The sequence below is a fragment of the Perca flavescens genome, chromosome 17 (assembly GCF_004354835.1).
Source record: "Perca flavescens isolate YP-PL-M2 chromosome 17, PFLA_1.0, whole genome shotgun sequence".
NCBI classification, from domain to species: domain Eukaryota; kingdom Metazoa; phylum Chordata; class Actinopteri; order Perciformes; family Percidae; genus Perca; species Perca flavescens.
The window spans coordinates 14,597,311-14,623,407 of NC_041347.1; the positions used below are offsets into that span (position 1 = coordinate 14,597,311).

The 26,097-nt window shown below is 40.3% G+C and overlaps 1 protein-coding gene across 8 annotated transcripts in view; it reads right to left on the minus strand.

The window, feature by feature from the left end:
* LOC114571718 (neurexin-1a) overlaps positions 1 to 26,097 on the minus strand; it is a 264,301-nt gene that overhangs the window by 71,775 nt on the left and 166,429 nt on the right. For all 8 annotated transcript variants that reach the window (XM_028602857.1, XM_028602858.1, XM_028602856.1 and 5 more), the window contains one exon: positions 18,098 to 18,279. In XM_028602857.1, the coding sequence (XP_028458658.1) occupies positions 18,098 to 18,279 (182 nt within the window). The remainder of the gene's footprint in view (positions 1 to 18,097; positions 18,280 to 26,097) is intronic.

The window sequence follows — 26,097 nt, forward strand, 5'->3', positions numbered from 1 at the left end:
TGATAATAACTATCAAAGAGATTCCATAAATATGTGAAATAAAATCAGAATACTAGATAAAAGGGAAGTTACTGCCAAATCAGTTTGGGAAATGGACACGTCTGCCATGGAGAGTGTCATCTTTGAGAAGTTGGGGGAATTAAGAAGGCAGACAAATTTAAAGAGTGCATGCTAAGACTGACAATTTCATAATTCACTGGAAGATTGAGACACCACCTGAGTGCAGTTTGTTCTAACACAATGGACATGAGTGTTAAATCCTTTGCATTTACCTGAGTGAAGCAAAAACATAATATGCATTTTACTTTTCCACAAAAAGAAAGCAACACGCCACCTAGTGAACACCTTTTAATCCTGTCCGATTAAAACGGCTGATTTGACAGTACAATGAATCTCTGAGTGAAAAATCCCCAACTCAATTCACAACCGTCAAAGATGGCTCACAAGCGCTTCCTGTCCATCTTGCACACTTGAGGGATATCACTTAGGCAAAGGCCTAAGGCAATAAATATGCAAATTAATACACCCAACATAAGCACCTTCAAAACATCATAGAGTGAATGCGGGCAAAGACAAGGTATATGAACAGCAGAACTTGAGAAATAACTGCATCAGAAACCGGCTTGCATATTACACACATCATTCCCCCATTGGTAGCGCTTGTATTAATAAATATGATTATACTGGGCACGTGGAAAATAGGCATTATGCTTGTTTATACAGCTTGTATTACCATAATCATTGCTCTAGCTTGTGTTGGATGTAACCCATTATTATACTAGGGAGATAAGACAGAGAATACTTTGACTTGATATGACGGCTCCTCCTCTGGCTCCCTGTGTTCTGAGATAGTGACAAAATGAGGAATGGGATAGGCTGAGAATAAAGGTTAGAGCAGCTAGCTATTGGCCCTTTTTTTTTAATGGTGCGGGTGTTGTTGCTGGGCCTGGATACCTGGCAGAATATTTATACAAACCACCCACGTTTTTTAAGCAGAAGTATGAGAGGTAATCAATTACATAACCAGATGTAGGAGTTCCCTAGCAATAAACACACAACATAACAACATCCATGGTAGACATGTACATGATTTGTTTGCAAGTCAGTGTTGGTTGCAGGTTTCTCACATTTCATCACAATGTGTCATGTCTTTGTACTGAATTCAGCAGATCAAAGTGAGCTTTAATCAATCTGTCGTCATAATTAAGGTCTGCTTAATTGCCCTGTTGCACCACTTCATTGTTTCCTTGCTTTTTTGTTGTTGTAATGGTACCAGGACAGAACTGTTCATTGCCAGCATTGAGTCAATTTGTAGTGGTAAGAATACTCAGAATCATTTGATATTTACATACAACCTGAAATCCAAACCACAGTTTAAAAGGTGTACGTCCATAATCATAATTGGTGCAGGTTCCAATGTCAGCAACTGATCCATCAAAAAGCCCTTAAGTATTGCTCTTTTGCCATAATGACCATGCACACACTGTCTAAAACCCAGCGACGGGACCCAAAACAGCTGATGCAGTAAAATAATTTTTCCATTTACAGCAAGTTTTATAATTCTGAGCGCTGCTCACTTCTTTCACCAATAAATTGCTATACTCTCACAGAAAGTGGTACTTATTTTCCAAAAGTACAACAACAGACAGAAAACATTCACAGTGTGAGTGCAGCATCACAGCTGAGTTTGACTGAAAACTTAAGGGAACGATGATCAAAGTGCACACTAGTTCTTTGATCCCCAAATCAAGCTTTGGGGTTGAGTTATTGCCTGTCACACTCAAGGCAGGAGTGTGGAGCATTGTATTGAAAGGTCCCTCTACCTGACAAAGAGGAGAAGTGCTATGAGTGACTGGCGGCTTTTCAGTTTGTCTATGACAGCGTCTGTCTTCATTCAGCGCTCTTAAATTGGCTTCGGAACCGATTGGAAATGGTTCTTTTATTATATACCTCCCATAACTCCCCCTCTCATCAAAGCCGGGCCATCTTTTATCTGGAAGATGACGTTTCCATTAGGGTCTGCCAACCTCTTACTGCTGCTCTGTGAGTTGTGGTGCTGGGGGAGAGCATTGTTAACCAACACAACAACAACAACAACAGGATCTCACTGGCTGGGGTGTGCACAAGCCTCGGTCGTGGCAAGGCAGTTCATCAGATGACTGCTCACCCAGAACACACACAGGAGCAGGCGCATGGACAAACACAGTGTCTCTCTATCACTCTCGCTCTCTTTTACTCTCTTTGTTACTTGCAAACACAAAAATTCACAGATGTGACAAAGTCAGACAACAGAGAGACAGAAAAAAAGACAGGACTTGGCCAAAGGGAGGGGACCTGTCAGCTATTCTTCACCAGTTTCAGCGTTTCATCAAATGTATGAGGGGCCGATGAGGTTCAGCTGCCAATCTGGCAACTCTTCCAGTCCCCAAACACAAAGCTGGGGATCTTTCAAAGACTGAAGCTCGGTAGCTTCCTCCCCTGCACGTTACTGTCTTCATTAACTTTGTCTCTAGATGTGGTTCACGTTAGCAATCAGGCCTTGGTTCTTAGAAAGCAGGATAGCTTTAAAGCACCAAGATACACACAGAGCAAGGGCACTTTTTGCTCTTTACCACATTTTAAGGCAGCGTGTTGGCCAGGCCCGGTGACATTGTTACTGCTAATGAGGACATGGCTATGCCCGGTGTGTGTGGGTCGGCGGAGACATACGCTCTGGTCCCACTCTGGGAGTTTTAATTAGATCTACATTATCTGACTGTCTGTCTGTATTTTCCCTATCAGCTACTGTTTGGATGCATCATAAATCATCAGTCTAAGTGATCACTAAAGATCTTTATTCTATCTGTAATGTATGTGAAGCATTTCATCCATACGAGGCCAATATTAACCTGTAATGTAATGTCAAACTGAAATGTCACTTCTTCCTCTGGTTAATCATTTTACACTGCTGCTTATTTTCTGTTGTTCTCAATTCTCCCTTTTTTTTTTTTTCTCTCCCACTCTTACATTCATTCCTTAAGGTGGCTGGGCTTAAACAGCCTTTCCTCCATCATGATCACATCAGGCCCAACTCCTTGACCTTTGGGCATTGCTGTAAATGTCAGCCTTCTTTATGAGGCCTGTGATGAGTTTATTGAACAATTCACACTCACTGAAACACACAAGTGTGTTCACACCACACATTCATGCGCACCCTGCCATGGGATCTGTCCTTCACAGCCAACTATAACTCTGATTTCTTGGTGTCTAGTGAAAATTCATGGTGCTCAACTCTGGCGGGCAGAGTGAGAGCGGCTGCACACCATCCTCAACAGAACCAGCACAGATAAATCATGTTTCATGGGGACTGAAATGGCTTCCTGTAAAGCCTTATAGACTTGCCAGACTTTACAGAAGGTCTGTCCTGTAATTTTAGTCATTGTCTATCTAAAACTTAAACAAGTACCCATTATTATAAGTCATTCCATATTGTTTTTGTCTACTACACTACACTGTGAATCAAAATGAGCCAACAATGTGTCATAATAAAACTCTTGCCATATGCTAGCGTACGGATCTGATCTCAGGCCATCCCTGACTCAGCGTTCTTCCGGAGTTGTGGTATAACGGGGGGAGCGATCGGGCAGGAGTGGCAAGCACTACTGCCATGATGATAAATGTTGTGCATTAGAAGTGTCTGGACCTCGGTGTCCATGGTAGCCTGCAACTCCGCCTGGTGGAGCACAGAGCTGAGGGAGAGAAGAGGAAGCAGGTACTGTATAACATGCTGTTCGTGAATATTTCTTTTTTAATCTTGTGTCACTCTTGCTGTTAACTGTAACATAGTCCATTGGAATAAAGAGCAATGGAAAAGTCATATCACTGGACCAGTAACATGCCTCAACCCCCTCAACCCCCACAGACTTAGATCTTTCATGCATGCCTGGCTATCTCCTAAAAAAATATAGAAATACTGAATAACTTTCAACTGTAGTCATGTTTCCATCAACATATTTGTGTGCACATTTTGAAGTATCGCATTAGAAAATGATGGAAATGGCAAAATTCGGAAAAAACTCCAATTCGCTAAAAAGCGTTTACGCTTGCTTGAGGTGGTTTTTGCATTTTTCGAAAAAGAGATAATGCGCAAAATGGGAGATGAAAACAGCTTTGCCGAATAAGTTGTGACGTAGCGAACATGTAACTCACATGACTATAGTCCCGGTATCCATCAGATGGGGGAAGGATCGGGATATGGGTCCCATCTAGTGGGCCGTACACTTGTGGCACATGGTGTGTAGTGGAGTTGCTGTGCGCTATAACCTGTGCCTCAGCCACGTCGGGTAAATTGATGAATTGGTTCAACAGCTTGAATCGTTTTGGCCCTGCGCGTATACACAGCAGTGAACGGTTGTCTTACTGATACCAAAAAATTATTCTAATACTTCACAATTATTGTTTTCTGTCAACATTTCCGAATGCACTTGAATGCAGCTCTAATTCACAGACAAAGAGAGAAAGAAAAGAGAAGGAGGGACTATGCTTTGTTGTTGCAGGAAACAGTCAGCTGTTACACAAACTTCAATGCTTTGGTTTGGTTTTAAAACTTTACTGGCAGCCATGGAGGCAGTGATGTTTCCTTTTTACTGAAAGGGACTCTCACACTGCCTCAAAACGGACTGACAAGTCTGATCGCCGGTTTAATGATTGGCCACAGCAGGGTGAAGCCGGATTGCATTTCTCCAAAAGTTGAATTGGTCTCAACTTTTCGCTGTAGGCTGCTGCGGGTCTTGCCATCGCTCCCCTGTAGCCCCCTACCACCGCAGCCTAAACACACCACCCCCATTTAAAATGAATGGAAAGACCTGGGTTTTTTGCCAGATCGTCTGAGGACCGACGCAAATGCACGCTTCTCCTCCATGTTGCTTCCATGCTGCAGACTGGACGGGGCGGAGTTCCGGGTTTGAAGAAGACACACAGCGGGGAAAGTAATAACAGGACTAAAGAACCAAAATGGGAAAATGATGTCAGTTAGAGGCTCTGAATTTCAGTATTGATTATTTTTTTATTAATTATAATTAGTCAGTTTTCCCAATACACAGAAACAGTATATGGAGTGGAAAAGATAGGAACTCGTGTTTGAGCACGTATGCTCCTGTCCTTTTCCAGACTTAATCTTACCACCTCCCTTTTTTTTATCTGATCCTCATCCCCCTGAGACAACAATTGGCTTTTCCTTTAATGAAATATTTTGGGTCCTTACACAGTCCTTAACTAATCTTTTCAGCTTCATCCTTTCTCTTTCCACCAACTTTTCTTTTTCCCCTCCTTCATTGTCTTTGGGTTTTATCAGTCATCTTGCAGGGAAAGGTAATAAAAGGCCAACATACTGAGGGAGCCTGGCTCCGCTTTGTCATTTTGCTCTTTTGCACGCTCCTTTTTGTCTTTTATTTTTGTTTGTGGCAGCAGACCTTATCGGGAAGATAGTCGTGAGATAAGCCCTTTGTGGTTCTTTGTGGTGAAATAATACGACAGGCTGATGAGGGCTTGTGGGTGAGTAGTTCATTGCTGCTTCTCTCCTCCCACCACTGCCTGTTCCTCTTTCCAGGGAGTGTTAGGAAGTCCCCAGAGGGGCTGACAATTATCAAACCTTTCTGTCATGTTCCACCATTGATAAAATGTCAACTCACCTCCTTTGACAAATGCAATTACATGTTAACGTTCATTTACCCAGTTGCGTACAGGAGCTTTAGATTTTTAAAAGAAAATGTTCACGTTTGCATGTCTTACATGGTTAATAAATAAGCGTTTACACACTACCAGGTCTGCAACTGTGATGCCTACTGTTGGGCTGTAACTACAACAGCCACATTGTTTTCATTATATTTTACCTTTTTTAATCAAATAAATTGTAAGCTGTAGTCATTATTGACATGTAAAATGTTCTATATCTAATGAGGACTTTTGTTAAAAGGCTGATGCCATAATCATAAAACTAAAAAAACATTTGTAGACTTAATGGTGCACTGTGAGTTAATTCTGGACAGACAAAAACTTTTCTTCGCAATCTATTTTACTACTGATGGAGTCACAAGTTCCTGGCTCATGCCAATACTTTGTCTCTAATCTACAGCACCTATTAAGATTTCATGAAGTGGTAATGATTATACAATTACTTCAGCATGGAAATACTATAACAATGGCCATGGCAACCAAGGTTTGTGAGTTTATGAAGTGGATGTTTATGGATTAAAAAACAAACACACACAGACTGGCTGGCCGGCCATCGATTTGTGTTGCTATTGACTAAAGGGTGGTGGGCAACACTGGCGCTCAACAGCAGTTACATTTTCATATAAATAACAGCAGCTTTCTGGCCTGTGACTGCCTCAGAAATGACTACATGGATGAAAGAGTAGCAATAGGGGGGCACTAATAAATAGGGTATTAATTACAAACATGGCATTTTTTAAAGCTTTGGACAATGAGACAGCACTTGACATATACTACACTACAGTTACATGTCTCTTAATTTACCCCTGAGTTTAAGCCATACAAAATGGAGCACTGTATACACTGTACATGTGTTGGCTTTATACCTGATCAGACATTATAATGCTTCATTGGTGAAGTAAGATAAAAACTTTGACTTTGAGTGTTAAGCTAAGTCTGGATCCAGCAGAGACATAGAATTCCCACAACAATTTTCTAAGTCTTTTATAGCAGCTCTTTGTCAGACACAAGGCTATTTCACAAAATGCACTGGTGGATTTAAGAAGCAGATAATTCAAGCATAACTGATTTATTAGGCCAAGTGAAGGGAGGAGACGAAGAGATGAAAATGAATTAGGCCTCACATGCACTTTTAATTACTGTTGTCAAGGTGTTTGCTTCGCCCTTCTGGGAAAAGCAAACCAAATCATCACTCAATCCAACTACTTAGAAGACCTGCAGAATGAGCCATAACATTTAACACCTCTTCTATGGTGCAACATTTACTGCAACATAAACAAAACTCAACCTTCTCCCCGCAACATCGCTCTTCTATACGGAGATAAGGTGCGATGCATGGTTGACAAACTGAGCAGAATGAGGCCACTGATCCAGGGCTGCTCTTCTCACCTCGTGCTTACCTGAGGGATTGAAGAGGACAAAGGAACAACGTGTGCCTGTCTGTTTGATCTCCCTGTATGAGTTGCACTGCACATGTAGGCTGCTGACATGTCATGGGCTGTTGGCTCCTGCGCAGGCAGCACTGCTGGCCTTCTTTGCACAGCTCTTATTATAGCAGAGAGGCAAAGACATTTTCGCGTGCACACACACACACACACACACACACACTCACACACACACACACTTTGATGAGGCAGTGGAATATGCTATCTATGACCTGGGGCTCTGGTAGAGTGCTTGGCTGCAATGTAAGTCTTATGTAGCTGAGAGACAAGACACTGGCCAGCCAGTCTGCCCTAAGAGCAATAACGATAAAGAAAATACACAAGAGTCTTGCAATATTTAACTTGAATGTACAGTATACTTGGAGTTAAAATCTCTGTGTTCCTCAGCTGGACCTGAGTAATATTGACTGGCAGCTATGGAGAATATAGGGAGGGTCACAAAATCCATTATTCATAAACGGGGGACATGAAGAGGGTGAGTGTTCCTGCTGACAATGTGGTTGCTCTCCCAGGAGCCAAGAGGCATTTTAAAAGCGGATATAGTTCCTTATCTCACCAACTCGAGTCACGATGGGTTTCAGCTGTGTTGACTTCCATATGTCCACATGATATGTCTTGCCTCTCAATCTGTAGCTTCCTGCTGCTCATTTACTCTTAATGTTTTATGAGTCTGTGTGGTTTTTTAGTGAAATCAAACCGTAACAATAGAGCATCATTGTCTTGTTCCTGGCTGACGCATAGGGCGAGAGATGTTCTTCAATAAAACAACGAAAATAAAATAACTAAATCAGGGACTAAAGTTAACTGAGCTAGACCACCAACAGCGTACACCAATTTGCCCACTGTGGCACGCAACACAATGTGTCCACAGCAGCACATTATTAAAAACAGCATGCTGGTATGTGCATTATATTTTAAACAGGCTTCGAAGGAAAGCACAAGGGGCTGGAGATGAGAGCAGTGCAACAGTGAAAAAGTTAATTAAGTTGACCAGAACAAAGCCAGTTGTCTGTTTAATATTTCATGCAGCCTCACACAAAGCACTATGGAAGTCATCAACAACAGGGCACCAACAACAATTATGAAATAATTAGCAGAGAAGCACCCTGGAAGATTGTGTCTTTGCTGGGGATATGTGTAAGTAATTTCAGACATAGCCTGGTCCAAATTGACTTTGCTCTCCACTTGACCCTGGTAAACACCAGCAGGCTGACTAGGCATACAGTGAGAGTACAGAAAAACATGTATGTGCTTGTTCAACATCTTTATATTAGGTTTGTCAGGAAATACATTGTACATACAGTGTTAAATTGAAACTGAAATTTGAATTATCACTGGAGCCATTGTGCATATTTCTTTATTTTTCAGAAGAGCATAAAACCATTTTCGGACATATCTATGGAAACAGCTTTTAAGCTTTAAGCCTTTGGGTGGGCGTTTCCCATCGCAGCTGTTCACTGACATCTTGTGTTGCTTTCTAGTCCACTTTAAAGCCGAGGGAGGCCGTTTATTTTTGGTCTCGTTGGGCAAACATGATATATTCTTTCAACATATTGTAATTCAAGTGGTCTGAATTCAGTCTTTAATGAATCTAGCCATCACGGGAGACTTCGGCCAATCACAGGTCATTTCAGAGAGAGAGAGAGAGAGACAGAGAGCGAAAGAGAGAGAGAGAGAGAGAGAGCGAGGATTCCTATTGGGAATTGTTTGAGACACAATTTTGGTAACGTAAGTGTTCTCATTTCCGATTAGTATTGACCAAATTACATTTGAGTGGGCTTTGGTTGAATACAGGTAAACAGTCTGTGTGGAGAGCAAAACAGGAAGAAAACATTTGCCGAAATGCAATCTCTGAACCCATCGGCTATCGTCTGGTGCAGCTTTTTTTATATTTTTTATTTTGTCGGCTTTCATTTGCAAATAACTGTTTATAGAGACACCGTCTCTCAACTCCATTCTCAAGTTCCTAATCGGAACCGGCGCACGGAAGAGGAAGTCTTGGCGGGTATCTGTTATCTGGATATCTGCTGGCTATGCCAGAACTAAAGAAATATTGGTGAACTAAATCATGGTTAAAACGATAGCTGATGGGTTCCGAGATTGAGCTACCATTAGCTGTCTCTCTCAGGGGTCCATATCTGGTGATGGCAAATTCCTAGACTATCAAAATTCACACCAACAAGTACTGCTGTAAACTCAGTTACTAATCCAATTACCAGCTTCTACATAGTCAGTCTAAACCAAAAAAGCATGTCCTCTGGAGAACACTAATGTAGGGGGTGCTATCACTGCAAAAAATAATATGAATTCAATTTCAACTTCTATTTGGTACACAAGTCAAAACAAACACAATGGAGATATATACCAATTGCTTAGCAAACATTCATTCAGTTTTTTTTAGCATGTTTATCCATAATATTGCATACATTTGTTGACATTAAAAAAGTGACAAAGTATTGTACAGAGTGATTCTCGAGAAAATGTGCTCCATATGTGTTAGCTGGGAGACGCTGTACTTCGGCTCACTGCAATGGAGCGAAAAAGAGTGGGACTATTTTTATCCCACCCTGAGGGCTGGGGCAGCTGTGTCAAAAGTCAACAACTATGGTGACTCCATGCTGCGACGCTCCAGTCCTAAACGCACACACACACAAACCCACTCTCTCTTGCGCATACATATAGACATACTGAGATTTTTTTTTTCTGAAATTAAATTAAGACTACATTAAATTAAAGAATGCTTAACATGTTAATGGTGGAAAAAGTAAAATGGGCTGATTCATTTACAGGAACATGTCCAACTAGAATCTAGGGGGAAGGCTGAGCTTACCCAAACTAAATTCATCCTTTGAACTGTAATAACAAATAGAATGTCAATGCTCTTAACCTTGTAACCCAGAAGAAAAGCAAACATGCCTGATAGTGTAACATTGACGATGAAATCGAATTTACCCCATGTTAGCCATGGCAATATTGCTCTGTACGAGGCAAGCCCATAATGTCCTGATGTACAGCTTTGAGAATGACAGGCTGTACTCACTGTGATTTGTTACACTAATAAAAGTGAAGACACATTATTGTCCTGCCCTCTGAAACACACACACACACACACACACACACACACACACACACACACACACACACACACACACACACACACACACACACACACACACTTTCATGGACCACTTGGCTTTGTAGTGGCAAAGAGCTTGAACAAACTGAGAAATGATTGGAATTGAAAGATGTGTAATGGTGATTCTAGTGCTGTCCCTTCTCAATATGGAGATGATGAGATTTGATTCTTTGAGGTCAGGTACATCATCTGAGCCGAGTGGCTTCCCCGTCTATGACTAAAAGAGATAGGAGGCCGTTCACTCTCACATATGGACTTTTTGCCACAATCAATCACTGCTGACATACAATCAATGCTATATTTACTGGTGCCACATTATTTCTACTATTCATACAGCTCAAATTCTGTACGTTAACCTTATGAAGAGCTTAAGAATACGGTAAAGGAGTTAAGGACTATTATCCTCTGTCGTTGCTGTCTCCTCCCTTTTCAGTTTGTGTGACTGAATTAACACTGATGGACTAAATGAGGTCAATGAAGCTCCCCCGTCCATGCCTTTCACTGCTATCTCCTCATCATGGTCAGCTATTAACTGACCATTGAAGTGGCATTAGCCTAGCTTTGCCATATACAGCACTGCAAACTGACAAACATACAGACTAACAAATGGCAGTTCTGGTTTCACTGACACGCAGCGAAACGAGGAGAATGCAGGGAAAGAGGAAAATGGCATCAGGTTGTGAATTTAAATGTGTCGGAGCTGACTGGAGCGGGAGCTGTGTTAATATGGATGCAGCTATGAAAACTCCTTTGATTTCTTTGATTAATTGATCCAACAAAAGAAGTGCAGGGAAAGGGGGGGGGGGGGGGGGAGAGAACTATATTTGTTATTACAATGCTTTACAATTGAAAGACTGAATAAAACTAGAAAAACAAGTGTTCAAACAGAAGATGAATAAAGAATACACTGGAGCGCCTCCCCATCCATGGTATTCTACTGATGATCCTGAAATTAGATCCTCTGCTGCTTTTGGACCTTTTGACAAAAGCGGAGAAGGTTGGCAGCACCAGGCTGTCTTAAGTTATTGTCCCAGGGAGCTGGTGAACATACAGAAGTAAGAGTGACTTGTGTCAGCACAAACCATGGAAACTCAAATCACTTGTAAGATGGATGTGTTTACTCCTACCCTGTTTGTAAGAGCGTGACAGTTCAATGATGAATAATGTCATGGGGAACAACTGTGTGTTTGGACACTGTTTCTTTTATACCAAGATACTTCCAGTGTCTGTGTGTGTGTGTGTGTGTGTGTGTGTGTGTGTGTGTGTGTGTGTGTGTATTAGCTGTACTTCTATAATTTTCAAAATCTGTAACATTTATTATTAACATTTATAACGTTTAAATTCTTCAGTTTTTATCTTTTTATTATTGTGTTAGAGGTAGCAACCAGGATCTCTGCGTTGTCTGGCTTTTATTTTCTCCCACTAGTCTCCAACAATGGGTTTTATACAAAGGATTGAGTTTTGAGCAAATTTGATATTGCAATTCTAAAATCGAAAGAAAACAAACATGCTCTTTAGTTTTGAATCCGCTTAAAATGCATATCATCACCGTAGCACTAAACAGCCATATACTGGGATTGTTACCATAGCAACAGCTGATAAAGTAATGTGGAGAAAACAAGTGGGTTTCCAGCAAACAACTCAAAACTGATCAAACACAACAATAAAACAGATTTAAAAAATGTTCAGCTAAAGATGGAATCAAACACTTTATCTGCACCCACATAGCACACTTAGCTCTAGAGGTGTGCCTTCACCAAGCAAGCAACACAGGAAAGCTGTATAGAGTGAATCCTGGGGGTATCACATGCAGGTATGTTCTATGTCTGCATGCAGAGTGAGGATAAGAGCTAATTACTGGGTCTGAGTAACAGGAGTAGTGGAGGAGAATAAGATCCCTTCCCTGGACAGGTATTTTAATAGGAGTATGGGGGATAGCGTGACACTGGTTCTCTCCTGAGACCCTCAGCATCTCTCCCAGGCAGCAATCTCACCTGTTGCATCAAATCAGACTGTACCGTATTCACTTAATGAAGCACGCGATTGTGCATTTTCATAACTCCAACTGTAAGGTGAACTGCAAAAACAAAACAAAAAATGACATTTTCTTACTTGAAAATGTTGATACTTAAGACAGTTAGGCCTGGTAGTCTCTCTTCTCAAACCATTTTACATGATTAATAGGGTAGAAAGCAGGAGTTGAAACTACAATTAAAGGTGTCTTCCATCAGAAGAAAGCCCCCTTTCTATTAGTCAGCTAAAGGAGGACCGAGGGGATCAATGCTCCACCAGAGAAGTCATTATTTCACCACCATCCCCTCTGCTCTATGGAATACATTAACTTCACAGTGTCGCTGTCGTAGCCAGAGTGCCTTCATAGCTTGCTTTTTTAAAAGGGATGCATGCAATTAGAAGAAGGGAAAGAAGAAAGTGCTTGGAATAGTCTCCAACCCCCACACAGAGATTGAGTACCAGCACAAAACAAGCTCAGTGGGCCCCTCGGGGCCCTGCCTCAGACTGAGGAGAGCCTCTGATAGTCACTGTCACCACTGCTCATTGACAACAAAAAAGGAAAGAAAACAACTGCAAAGCCTCCATTTCACTGAGTAAATGGCTTTCTAAAAATGTAGCGATGGACTTCCAATAACCCGCCCTTGTTTGTGCGGAAACATAAATGATACTATCTTCGTGGGGTATAAAATACCTTAACAGCATCAAAGTAAACCCTCTACTTTAAGATTGTGTGGTGAAATTATACATACATCGCACAGTAAAACGTGTTAGCATGTTTAACAGAGAGGGGCTGCACACTGGCATTGTATAAACTTTGTTCCAATTCTTTTTCTGTGTGGATTATGGTGCTGCAAACACCAAGGATCATTACATCCATAATTCCCAGATTTACATAATGTCATTGTGAATATTTCCCTGGATTTGACTTTCAGCTACAGTGCAATTAATTATATATAGATTACTTAGATACTTTGCCAAGGTATACTATCATGCAGAGACAACTCTTATATCCTTATGGGGATAATGTAGCCTCATGAATATCTTTCACCTTCGAAAAAGTAATGGGGATTGTGGAGAATCATCATAATTGGAGAGACGGCAGAGGCATTATTATGAATCTAGTCGTCCTACCGTGTGTGCTACAGTAATGAGCCAGAGGAAAGTGATTGTCGTACATTTGATGGTTCACTGACTTCATAGTCATTGTCTTTATCCGAGATAGAAAGGAGAGGCGGGGGAAGGATCGCAATTTCTTTGAGGTGCATTTAAATCATAGTCTCCACATATTACTCAGAAAATTCCCTCTTGAGTGTGTGAGCTGAGATGGCGTCCTTCAAGCCCCGCTGGGTTTCCTGTCATCATGAAATGGGAGCAGGAGATTAGGGGGGTGAGGGATGTAGAGGATGGAGAAGGAGGGGGGTAAATACTGAAATCTGGTTTAATCCCATCTCATACAGCTGAAGATACACTCCTAAGACATTTCTGCTCAGAGCTGAGGTAACTGAAAGGAATGAGGAGAATACCATTGGGAATCAGCCCTATAATACATTGTTTGTGTACATTTCCGAATAAACTAAAAACTATATATATATATATATTCAGTAATGGCAATCAACAATCTGTCACTTATCAAATGCTTATGTTTAAAAAAAAAAAACATTTTCCCAAATTAAAACCTGACTGGCTCCCAACACATTGTTAAAAAACAAATTGGGCCACAGTCATTATATATAATATAATTTCACATTACAGTGTGAGCCACTGGGTACAGTTCAGGCAGATAAGATTTTTGCAGGTGACTAGTTGAGTGCCGCTATTCTTGCATAAAAAACACATCGAAGTGGCAATTTTGCACAGCCCACTGTGTTTAATGGAGTGCTGTAAAACTGTCTTTTCTTGTGTAATTAATGAGAAGACAGAAACGTGAAACATAGCTAGAGGGTTTATATAATAAGTATTCAAATTTCATATTATTGTGATTTAATTTTCTGCTATTCTTCTATTTGGCTGCAGCACAAAGCTTATGGAATATCCCTTATGACAATTAAATGTTACAATCAATTATACTTTGTCTTTTATAACACACTTTAAACACAATGACACCTTCATCAGCCATTATTTTATGTTTTCAAAAACATTTGATTGGAAATGTTATTGTGGTGTTTCATTGATAACATTTGGCAAAACACAGTTGCAACCTTATAATGCATGGATTAAAAGCCTTGTAATACACTTACATCCCGTATTATTTGTGTAGTTAAAAAAGCCTTTTGCTCATCTTAAATAACTAGATGAACAAAAATCAAGAGCATGACCTTAGCGCTCCCATTCATGCTTCTCTTCTCTGCATTTTCTCTCACGCTTCTCTCATTTTCTAATGAAATGCAACACTTCACAAAGCCCCCAGATTAATGTGCAGAAATAAATAAATTAGAGTAAGCATTCAGAGTGACTGCTGATGCGAGAGGAGAGGGGATTCTCACAACCCACTGCCCCTGCGGTAAGAACATGCCTTATCAACATTTCCCCCTGTAAAATGTCAATGGAATGCTGCACATTTTATCAACAAGGCTATGCATTCATCTGCTGTAAACTGCACGATTTCCCTGCCTAGTTATGCCATACGAGACTCCCCACTCTCACCTCTCCTGTCTGCGCAGCTCAGGTCTCTAACCTCTAACATTTATCACTAGTCCACCTAAAACCTGGCTTACAGCCTGAGACTGTCTTCTTAAGAGATGCTTCCGCTAATGCATAGTTCACACTACACAGACTTCAGCCTTAATTTTCCATTCACCAACATTTTTTGGAGCTTCCCAACAAAAGCCCCAGATCAGAGACAAATCGGCAATGGCTTGGAGCTCGCAAATCAGTGCTTCAGTGCTATGTGTGAACTGTTCTCTGAGATCACCGGTGCATCGCAGACATATTCCAGATATCTAGCAGGCTAAATATCTGGACCTGTCGGGGAGTCTGTGGTGTGTGTTTTCAGGACAAAACTTATTTTGGAGACTAGACATACTCATCAGGGATTCCTCCTGGAAACATCTTGTAGTGTCCCTGTCGCTGGTCAGTCATGTTGTGTGAAAACCACAACAACTTCAAGAAAGCTGTGTGTGTGTGTGTGTGTGTGTGTGTGTGTGTGTGTGTGTGTGTGTGTGTGTGTACAGTACAGTGATCTGACTACTTTGAAAGTCATACAGTGTGAAAAATAAAATGCCAGAATTTCAAGTAGAGTGAGACCTCTTGGCCAAAGTCTATACCGTCACAGGGTTTAAGATACTTGTCGGCCCAGTGTCTTTGCTGAACAAATTTCTCAAATGTAGATGGCGGGAATTCACAATTTATTCACAACCGCAGTAGTTCTAGGAATTCAGCTTTACCACTGGTCACAAGGGCCTGAATGACAATTTAGTATGATATTTAAATTAAATGCAAAAGTGTGGTAATTGTTCAGCAATAAGTTAGCAAGTGTTTGTGATGTACAAGCAAGTGAGCAAATTTGTATGTATATTAATTCAGTACTGCATAGGGATGAGCTACGCAGCAAAGCCCTGTTGTGTCATTTGATTTAAAAAGGCGCCCTGTCTATGCAAATCGTTGGAGAGGACATTTTTCATCACACATGAAAGTGGTTTATAAAGAAAATATTGCCTGTTTTATCCCTGTTCAGGTGTTTCGTGCAAGTGGACAGGAGCCCAGAAAGCTGCTGAACACACAGGGATCTTAAGGGAGCATTTGCACATCTGAGAGAGCACATATGTCTTTTTACACCCATATTCCAATTTATGTGCTTTGAACATCTTGTTTGCATCCCTGCGTGGCATTTGGTGATGAATAGTGTTCAAGAAAAAGGTTATATCCTTTTAAATTGTCTGGTTACTCCTGGATTAAAACTAGGGGCTAAAAATCACTTGGCCCAGAGGCTTAGAGAGAAACAAACCTGTTAAAAAAGCAAATCCACATAGAGCGAGTACGGAGGTGTCTCACAAGAACAACATCACGGCTGCTCCTTAGGACAGGCCTTCTTATGTCACTGTGTGCTTACTGTATGTGTGAATATAGGTGTGTGGGCAGCTGGGGTTGAGGCAAATTTCAAAACCAATTTCATGTTTGTAACTGTGTGCTGATCTGTAGCTTTCCTGTGTGTGTATGTGCAATGTTCATGTAAGCTCCTGGCCAGCATCAGTGTTGTCATGTGTGGGAACTTATTCTAAGTAGGCGCATATTAATGTTTAGGATTAACAATTGATATTTAGTGAACATCTTCTATAGTTAAATCTGAAACTTGTGTGGGAATAATATTACAGCACTTACTTAGGGTTACACTAGTTGCTGCTTTTGTGTGCACAAGAGGACACGGGTATTCCATGTCAACAAAATAAGAAAATATTTACAGGCAAAAAAAGCTGTCAGGCAGTGTAGAGACCAGTATAAATTCTGAATAAATGTGTCTGTGAAAGTGCAGATAACATCCAGCTTCATTCTTACTGCTGCACACTTTTTTCATATTGCCTATTTTTCTGGATTTTTTTCAGAACCAACTAATACTATTAATAACTAATTTTTTTACTTTTATTTCATGTTATTTTTAAAGCACCATTAATATGCAATGGCATATTAATGGTGATATGAGATATTATGAGAAAGGCACCTTTAAATAAAATGTATTATTATTATTATTATTATTATTATTATTATTATTATTATTATTATTATTATTAAACCTTTAGCTGAAGTGAAGGCACACAATCACGTCAGGGTACTCATAGAAAACCATGTATGTTTATCCTTCAAATGTACCATGTTGTTCATACTTGAACTACACAACTTGAAAGGAAACGGTTACATTTTTATCAGATATTATTTAAAAAGGTAAATGATATAAGCAATGTGCTGTTTAACTATGGCACATTCCCTACAGCATCCCCCTTCCCGCACTAATGAGTGTTGTTGTCAGTGGGTACTTATGTTTATGCTAACTTTTGCTCCCTCGTGTCCCCCCATGACCCGGAAATCATTCCCCCTCCACCATTATAGAGTTAGCATAATAAATAGCACCCAGTAAGTGGGTACTAGTGAGAGGAAGGTCATGTGGTGATCAGAAAAATGTCCAGGTCGGAGATGCATTGTATGGAGTCAGCCCTTATTACTGCACCATTTCCCCCAGTTCCTGCTGCACACACTCACACAGCGGCCATAACACGAAAACCAGAGGAGGTGAGCCGACGTAGGCTCCTTCTTACCACACACACAACATAAACATACTGATGGCATGCATACATGCCACTAAATCATGACTTCCTCCTTCTTTTGTGATTATAGAGTTCAGCACAGTTACTAGTTTAGCTCTATAATATTGAATATTCATGATTAAATAAACAACAACTAATGTTACAAAAACATTTAGGTATTATTTGTGAAGAGTTTAACATTAAAACAACTCTGTAAAAGAACTGTTTGGGTGTGGTTTGATCAAATTGGATTGACAGTAACCAAACCACTCGCTAACTGTCATAAGATTCTGATTGAAATGCTGCCAAATCCTGACTGGTGAATGCAAAAAAGTGATCTTTTTCCAACTCAGCTACTCCCACTGCAAATAATTGGGGAAGTGAGCAAAAGAGAAATACAAAAATGTGAAATAACCAAACCTTCTTGAAATTTGTTAAGAAATAGTGTAGGATCCCATCACTCATAGTAAGAAGCTGATTGAGAAAATATGTTTAAGGGGCTCGATCGTGACTGCACGTACAGTGTACTGTGTGTAATAAACAGGTTCTTGACTTACAATGTGGAGCTTCAAGAAGTCTCCGAGACCAGAGGAGCTATCCACCCTCACCAGGACAGCATCCTTCAGGTGTGTGCTGAAGCCAATGGCTAGCCGATCTGCCCTCGTGCTGGGACGGTCATTTGGCGGCCACGTGTATGTGATCAGTCCACCATCTCGCCCAAATATGTAAGTTGTTCCCGCTAAAGAAAAGAAAAAAGCACAAAGAACAAAAATGAGACGTTAGTGTATTCCCCCTTACAACTGTGTAAACCACTGACTGTCAACACAGAAACATTAATAACACAGCAAAGCCGGCATCGATGCTGTGTGTACAGAGTAGGGCTGGGCGATATGGACCAAAAGTCATACCCCGATATATTTTGGCTAAATATCGATATACGATATATATCCCGATATTTTTTCCGCAAAGTGAGAGCAAATGTTCAGTCAAAGTCAAAGCCAAATATGACATGTCACATGTAGTTTCATAGAAACCGGCTATTTCAGTGAACAGTTGCAAAATCAAATGAATAAATAATAAACCGTTTTCTTCACCTTGGTCATGATTAAATGCTCAGCTGTTCAAATAACAATATAATGTAAACATAAATACTGTATAACAACGGGAGTACCTTTTTTGAAATCAAAGCTCCATAAGGTTTGTTTTAGTTTTTTCCAACGTTTTAAATTGTTAAATTTTCAGCGCTTATTTCTACATCCCATATTTTCTGATATAGGGCTGGGCGATATAGAGAAAATCAGATATCATGATATTCTTGACCAAATACCTCGATATTGCGACGATATATTCTAGAGTTGACAGTTGGTGCTCTCGCAAAATATCTTCACACTTAGATTTTAGATAAATAATCATTAATAATAGAACAGCTAGAACAGTCTGGTAAGTTCAGAAAAGTACTTCACTTCACTGTAATGCAGCTTTTAAAACCAAGAAAAGACACTTATGTCATATCACGATATTACGATATCCAAAATCTAAGACGATATGTAGTCTCATATAACGATATCGATATAATATCGATATATCGCCCAGCCCTAGTACAGAGCACCGTCAGTCTGAAGTGTTTCATTGTGCTGAGTAATGACTTTGCAAAGCACAGAGCAACATATCACTCTTGAGCAGCTCTCAGCCCCATCTGAGGGTTTAAGTACACTTATGTAAATTCATGAGAAGGAGAAAATTCAGCAGAAATGAGGGAGGTAGGTACCTGTGCCACTTTTCTCATAATAATGCACAATTGCTCAGTTTTACTGCAAGTGCCTGCTTCGCCTCTAGAGGGAAGAGATACAAGTGAATGCTAGCAGACATGCAGTTGTGTCCCCAGCGCCTAGGTAACCAGCATGCCAGAAGTGCACCTGCCCGTCTCTCGCGCTTCATTAGCAGCCTCAAAGGCAGACGCAGCCGGCAGCATTATTGACTGACTGGTCCAATTATGCCCTCCTTGTGACCTCCAAACCAGCTACTTCCTGTCTCGCTGCATTAGCTCATTGTCTTTAGCAGCCTTATGAAAGGTTTGAACATGACCTGGTGGATGGGAGAGTGGTTCTAATTATGTAGCCATTCAGTGAGAAAGAGCCTTGTGGCATTATGCCAGTGACCTAGTCAAATTGATGGTTGGGAATAAGTCCGTCTCGACTAATGAAGGAAGTGGTCTATTAAAAGTGGGAGCATATTCATGTATGGAGCCACAGTTTCAGGTTGTGACGCTTGCCAACCATCCGGCGCTTCAGCATTTCAGAGCTGTCAGACTTGTCTCAATCAAATAAGTGCCCAATTAGAAACCTTCATTGGGATAGTGTTTCAATTCATTTCTGTCAGGACATAGAAAAGTATGCTCGCGGACGAAAGTGTGTATATGTATGTACAATTGTGAATGAATAAGTATGTGATTGGGAAATAAATGCCTGTGAGAAAGCCTGAAAATGAATGCAGCTGTCAGATTAGCATAAAAACCGCTATCTTCATTAGAAATTAGACAAGGAGCTCTGCTAGTGTTTTATGCGTTTACGTGTGTGTGTGTGTGTGTGTGTGTGTTTGTGTGTGTGCGTGTGTGTGTGTAAGTTAGTTTGTCTGTGTGTATGAGTAAGATGGAGAAAGAGAGAATGAGGGAGAGAGAGAAAGATAGTGTGTTATTATTCATAGGGGCTGGGCGTTAAACAGCCTTAGCCTGAACAATAGATTATAAATCATTTTGACTGTAATTCCAATATTTTCTTGTAAACCAGTTCACGAGGATATAAAACTATCGATATAGTTTGCATTTATTTATATATTTCTGTTGTTTTCCTCCTTCTGGCTTGTCTTCATAGTGCAGTGATTAAAGCGCGTCACTCTACTCTCAAGTTCCTTTTCCAATTCCATTCCCATTCCCATTTGAGTCAATACGCACTGTCAACCATTAGCTAAAAATAATTGCATCATTAATTAACAATAATGTGATTAACGAATGATGTTGGGACATGCAGATCCATAGCAGGATTTATTGTTTTCATAAAGCATAACTCGCATCTGTAAAACATAATGAAATAACACTAAGCATTCTTGTTCGCCTAATGGATAAAGCGTTATGAAGCTTGATGACTTCTACATAGGGAAAGACATTATGTGTAATATATTTGCAAGGCAGGCGTAATTTCTTTTTCATGAAGTCTGCCGGCTACCGCTGAAAACCCTCCTTGTTCCATTAATGCATATCTGATGTTGGCCTCTTCACAGAGCGATCTCCAATTCATGTAGCTTGCTCTGGACTGTTGTCACTGTCTCAGAGTTCCCCCCCAAGCCACCAAACACTTGCTCCATGCTCCGGCTTATTATAATTAAGCTCTTTTAAACCATGTCAGTGTTGGAACTCACTAGGCCCCTAAGCGTCTTTTTCCCCCTCTGTCTGTTCATACGATTTGACACCCACTTTATCCCACTGACAGCTTATTTACTTTTGGTGACCTCCAAAAAAAAACACTATAATATAAAGATTGCTCATTTCAGTGGGCTGGTGTGCAGACATTGCTAGTGACACCCCTAAGCTAAATGGATAAACAGCAAGACCCTCATGTCAAGGCACCAAAGGTCAACTAAACTAACTACTCTGTGACATGCAGATTATATGAAATGCTCCAAAGAAGATTCAGTGAGTGAACATAATAAGGTTGCCGATACGTGGTAAAGCGGGCTAAAATCCATACAAGCATGTAAGACTTGTGAAAGACTCCTTGAGGGACTGTTGAGGATTAAGATAGATGTAGAAAAATGGCTAATACACACCTACACAGTTGTGCAGTGGCATAAAATCAGCAGACACGTGCCTGTGTAACTCCAGTGGTGGGAGTAATTATGCACTGGCTCCATATTTGTTATTTGTGTGCTCTCCTGGGACACTGGGCCCGATATGGATCTGTTGTAGTCATTAGATACAGTTGTATCCCGGAAATACTTGGCTGTTTGTTGTGTCTTTAATTTGACAAGAGTTTCAGTTTATTCGCTATTCACACCCTGTATATATAAAATTAAAAAAGGAAGCGATCGAGGTACAATGAGGGGAGTTTGAGGTGCACTATGCAAAACACAAGAGCTATGAAACAGAATGCTGTTAAGATTTTCTTGCTTCACGTACAGTATCCCCAAATACATTGGTATTTCCTACATTTACATGCATTCCCCCAGAGAGGTCACAGTGCAGAAACAAAGAGGCAGTAGGTTTTGAATAAGTATTGGTACAGTAAGGTCTTACTCAAGACTATTACGGATGATCAGACATCCGGGATCAACTCCTCAACCACAAGTCTCCCCTGTTAAAGGAAAATGAATGAATCTGTCCTCATGTTGGACTACATTGAGAGCTGGCTGATCTCTGCTGTGTCAGTTAACATCAAAGAAGATAAACATTGGCAGATCAAACACTCTGCTTTCATTAAAAATGTAGCACCATCCCGGGAGTTCTCCTGCATTTGGCCAAAGAGGTGTGTGGGATAGTAGACTGTAGGAAAGCAAGCATGGCCTTTGTGTTAAAAACCTCTTGGCACTGACTTCCCAAAGTCCATTCCTGCTGAAATAAAGCAGGAGCACATAACAAGCTGGCCTCCAAGCGCTGTTTGTTAAATAAACTGAGCAGTGTCACATGAAGACGCGGCTAGGTGTGAGCAAAGGAAAGTGTACTGGCTATGTGCCCTGTAGTGTAGCAGTTGTTAGGATACACAAAACAGTCTTTTGGAATATACTGCTCAGCTAAGGTCAGGCCCGCAGACCGTCTTTCCTCTGACCTCCAACACAGCCATCATAACGAGCCTCATATTACCACCTCTGCCGAGAAACTGGGGAGGAATCCAATCATAATTACATAGTTGTGATGGAAATATGAAAAGGAGAGATGACATTATGGATCTGCTTTCTGTCAGCACCTACTGTAGCACTTGCATTTCTCTCTTTTTGCTGCCAAGGATTCCCGTAATGACTGCTGTGCAAAAATAGATTACCCAAGATGTGGCATATAGAATAGCTTTTAGATTAATAGATTTTTTTTTTTTTTTTTTACCTTTCCATGCATCTATTGAATGGAATTTAAAAGTAACATAACCTCTTTCCCCAATCATCTCTTATATATAGACATAAAAATACTTCTTTCCAGGGTTACTTTTAACAAATACTTTTTTCCAGGTTTACTTTTAACTTATAGTTGTATATCTTTACAATGGAAATTAGCTTAATGAGGACGACATCAGTAAGATCTCTGATGCACTTAAGCTTGTTTGTGAGTGGTACAGAAATAAGTAGGTGACAATTAACATAAATTGCTACATGTTCATCCCCAAACCATTTAAAAGGACCAAGCTATATTAAGAATAACATCATTTGGGTTTATTTTTGGTCTGTGCCCCCCCTGGGAAGAGTACAATTAAAATAAGCTTAATGATGTCTATTGGATTACAATTTCAGTTTCCAGAAAAATCATTACCACAATTTATGAGGACACTATTGTCAGTAAAGGAGCCATCTCCAATCAATGCTCCTGAATATTTAGTGCCATAAGGGAAAATTGTGAGTCAACTTGATCAATTTCTTTATTCCCCCCGATCTACCTTTCCCACTATATTTTACTTTTTGAGAGGATTAAATGGTCTAATATCTGAGCAGATGAGGTGCTAAATAGAATGTGGGGTCTTGAGCTAAACCGCATGTTGCAACTTGGCAGCGATTGCAAAGCTGTGAATTACAGACAGACGAAAAGGGACACCATTCACACAGCCTCATTGTATAATTAAATGGTACATCACAGCCCATGATCCAAAATAATGATGCCAACACAGTGATATCTGGCTATCTATATAATGTAGGGATCTGTGTTTGACCCACAGCGCTATTCCTCCCCAGGCGTCTTTGCCAGACACAATTTATCAAATATTATTCAAACATATTTTGATATGAGCCAGCATTAATGGAAGGAAAACAACATGATTTGATTATTCAAATGTCAATGGATTATGTGTCTGAACTTCAATAATTTATTTCCTCTTAGCCAGTCTTGTAGTTATTTCAACAGGCAAACAAATAGCAGAACAAAAGGACCTTAGCTTTGATGTCAAGGATTTATCACATTTAGGTTTTACCTATGTCTGCATGTTTGTTAGTAACTGACTGTCGAGGTTTTAAACAAGAAAGTTCTATCAACATATTTATTATAGCTGTTATAAGGGTTACTTTGTTTTAACTCTTTAAGGAAAAGGGGTTTTATATGAAACTCAAACCTTTCACAATGTTCACATTCTTGTTTGTATGATTTTGGAGATACACAAGGTGTTGTGCAGTTTAATCAAATTAACACACTATAAAAGCTATTTTCTGTAACTTTCTGTTGGTTTGAAAAATGGTTTCAACTTTACTGTAACCAATTGTTTCATGCAGTTTATTTCTGATTGTTTCACTGTTGCTGCTGCTATACATGTAAAACATGTCTTCTGTACACCTGAAGTATTTTTTTGGATATGTAGGCCAATTTGACTTGGCAAGGCAGGTTTATTTGTATAGCACATTTCAGCAACAGGGCAATTCAAAGTGCTTTACATAAAACATTAAAGAGCAGTTAAACAATTAAAAAAAATTTAAAACCGAATTTACAGTTTAGTATAAGAATAAGTTAACTGAGTCCAACTCGGGCCTCCCAGAGGACTTAGGTTTTCTGTTGCAACTCAGGTTCTGATACTGGCCTCCCAGAGGACTTAACCAGTTCCTAACTGGGCCTTACAAAGGACTTAACAAGTTAACTGATTCCAACTCGGGCCTCCCAGAGGACTTAACCAGTTCCAGTTTCTTTGATGCAATTCCCTCAAGCAGGAAACTAGAATTACCACCTTGCAGTTCAATGCTCCTGCCAACCAGTCAAGTTGCAGTTTTTCCAAACTCATAAATTATAAATTATATATAATGAAGATAATTCTCACAGTGACCTTGACCACCAAATTCTAATTTAATAGAATTTGGAATTCTAATGTCTAATGACATTTGTGCCGATATTGAAGAGATTCCTTTCTGAGATATTGTGTTCATGAGAATGGGACAGACGGACGGACAATCCTAAAAACCTAAAGCCTCTGGCCACGGCTGCCGCAGAGGCCTAAAATAGCTTGATTTCTTTTTCATTCCATGTATATCAACATGTAGCTGTCGAACGAATGAGAATCAGGCTGGTGGATGCACCTCTCCTATAGCCAGACTGACCCTGTACTTAGCTGCCGGTTCAGTTTGGCTCCTCACCTAATGTCACTGAACCGTTTCTTTCATTTGGCAACGAAGCTCTTAGCAGCAAAGCAGCACAGTAACCTGATATGTTATCCCCTCCCATGCTTATCAAATTTAAAGAGCCATAAATTCGCTCCTGGCAATGCTGCACCTTTTGCACAAGGACACGAGTGTTCTCTAGAGAGCTTTTTTGTGGTAGATCCCTTCTGTAGTTCTCTCAACTGTACAGTCAGAGTTGTCAGAGCAAACTGCTTTGACTGGTGATACAAACTACATCTACAAATTATGTATTCTAACCAGTTGCCAACAACGCCACACATGCACTGTGGACGTCTTGTCCTGGCAAAATTTGCTTTCCACACCCTGCGGCACGGGATTTGTGCGTCCATTGACTTTCAAAAATAGAGCCCCCAGTGTTTAGAATAGCAAATATAAGACTTGGGATAAGGAGGTCAAATCAAGATGTCACAAATTATTATTTCGAAATGACTTAAGCACATAGTGTTTGCTCGACGGAGGCAATGTTAGATGTAGTCTAGCATCAAACTTGTAAATTATGCTAATCTACCTCACATTCCAGTAATGTAGGCATGCTATAGATTTTCTTTAACCTTTGTCTGCAACACTAAAATACCCTTTTTAGTCCTAGTTTTTGTCCTGAGTTGACTTCTGCAGGCATTTAAATGTTTTCATGGTGGGTATATAAGTGCAAATTTAATAGTGTTAAAAAGTCAATGTTTTTTATAATTATTATTGTTTTGATAGTTTTCATTATTAAAGTGTAATGTTTCATGAACATTTAAAAAAAAAGGCTGCTGGGAAAAAGAGACTCCTGTCAGGCGTCCCTTCTCTAGCCATAACAAAATGTATTGACATGTGAGGTGATTAATTGCCTGTCACCTTTGACTGTCAGCCTCTGTGTGTTAGAATAATTAAGTACAGTGAACAACAGCAGCTCCTAAAATAATGAGTTAAGGGCAATTGTTCTTCCAGTTGTTTGGAGTCGGCAGTTAAAGCACAGCCTCTGGTTGTCCGTCCTGTGGGTACAAATGAAGGACAACGAAAAATAGAAAGTGAGGTATGGTGGAAACAGCTAGATCACTGAGACAATCCCCAACCCCCCACCCAATCCCTATTTCTGCATCTGTTCATTGTTCCATTGCAGTATAGCGAGGTCCTTTCCGCAATTTAAACCTCGCTCTCAAGCTATGCTCCTGGAAAAAAGCCAATCTCTTCCTCAACAAGATAAAAACACAGGATTGCTGTG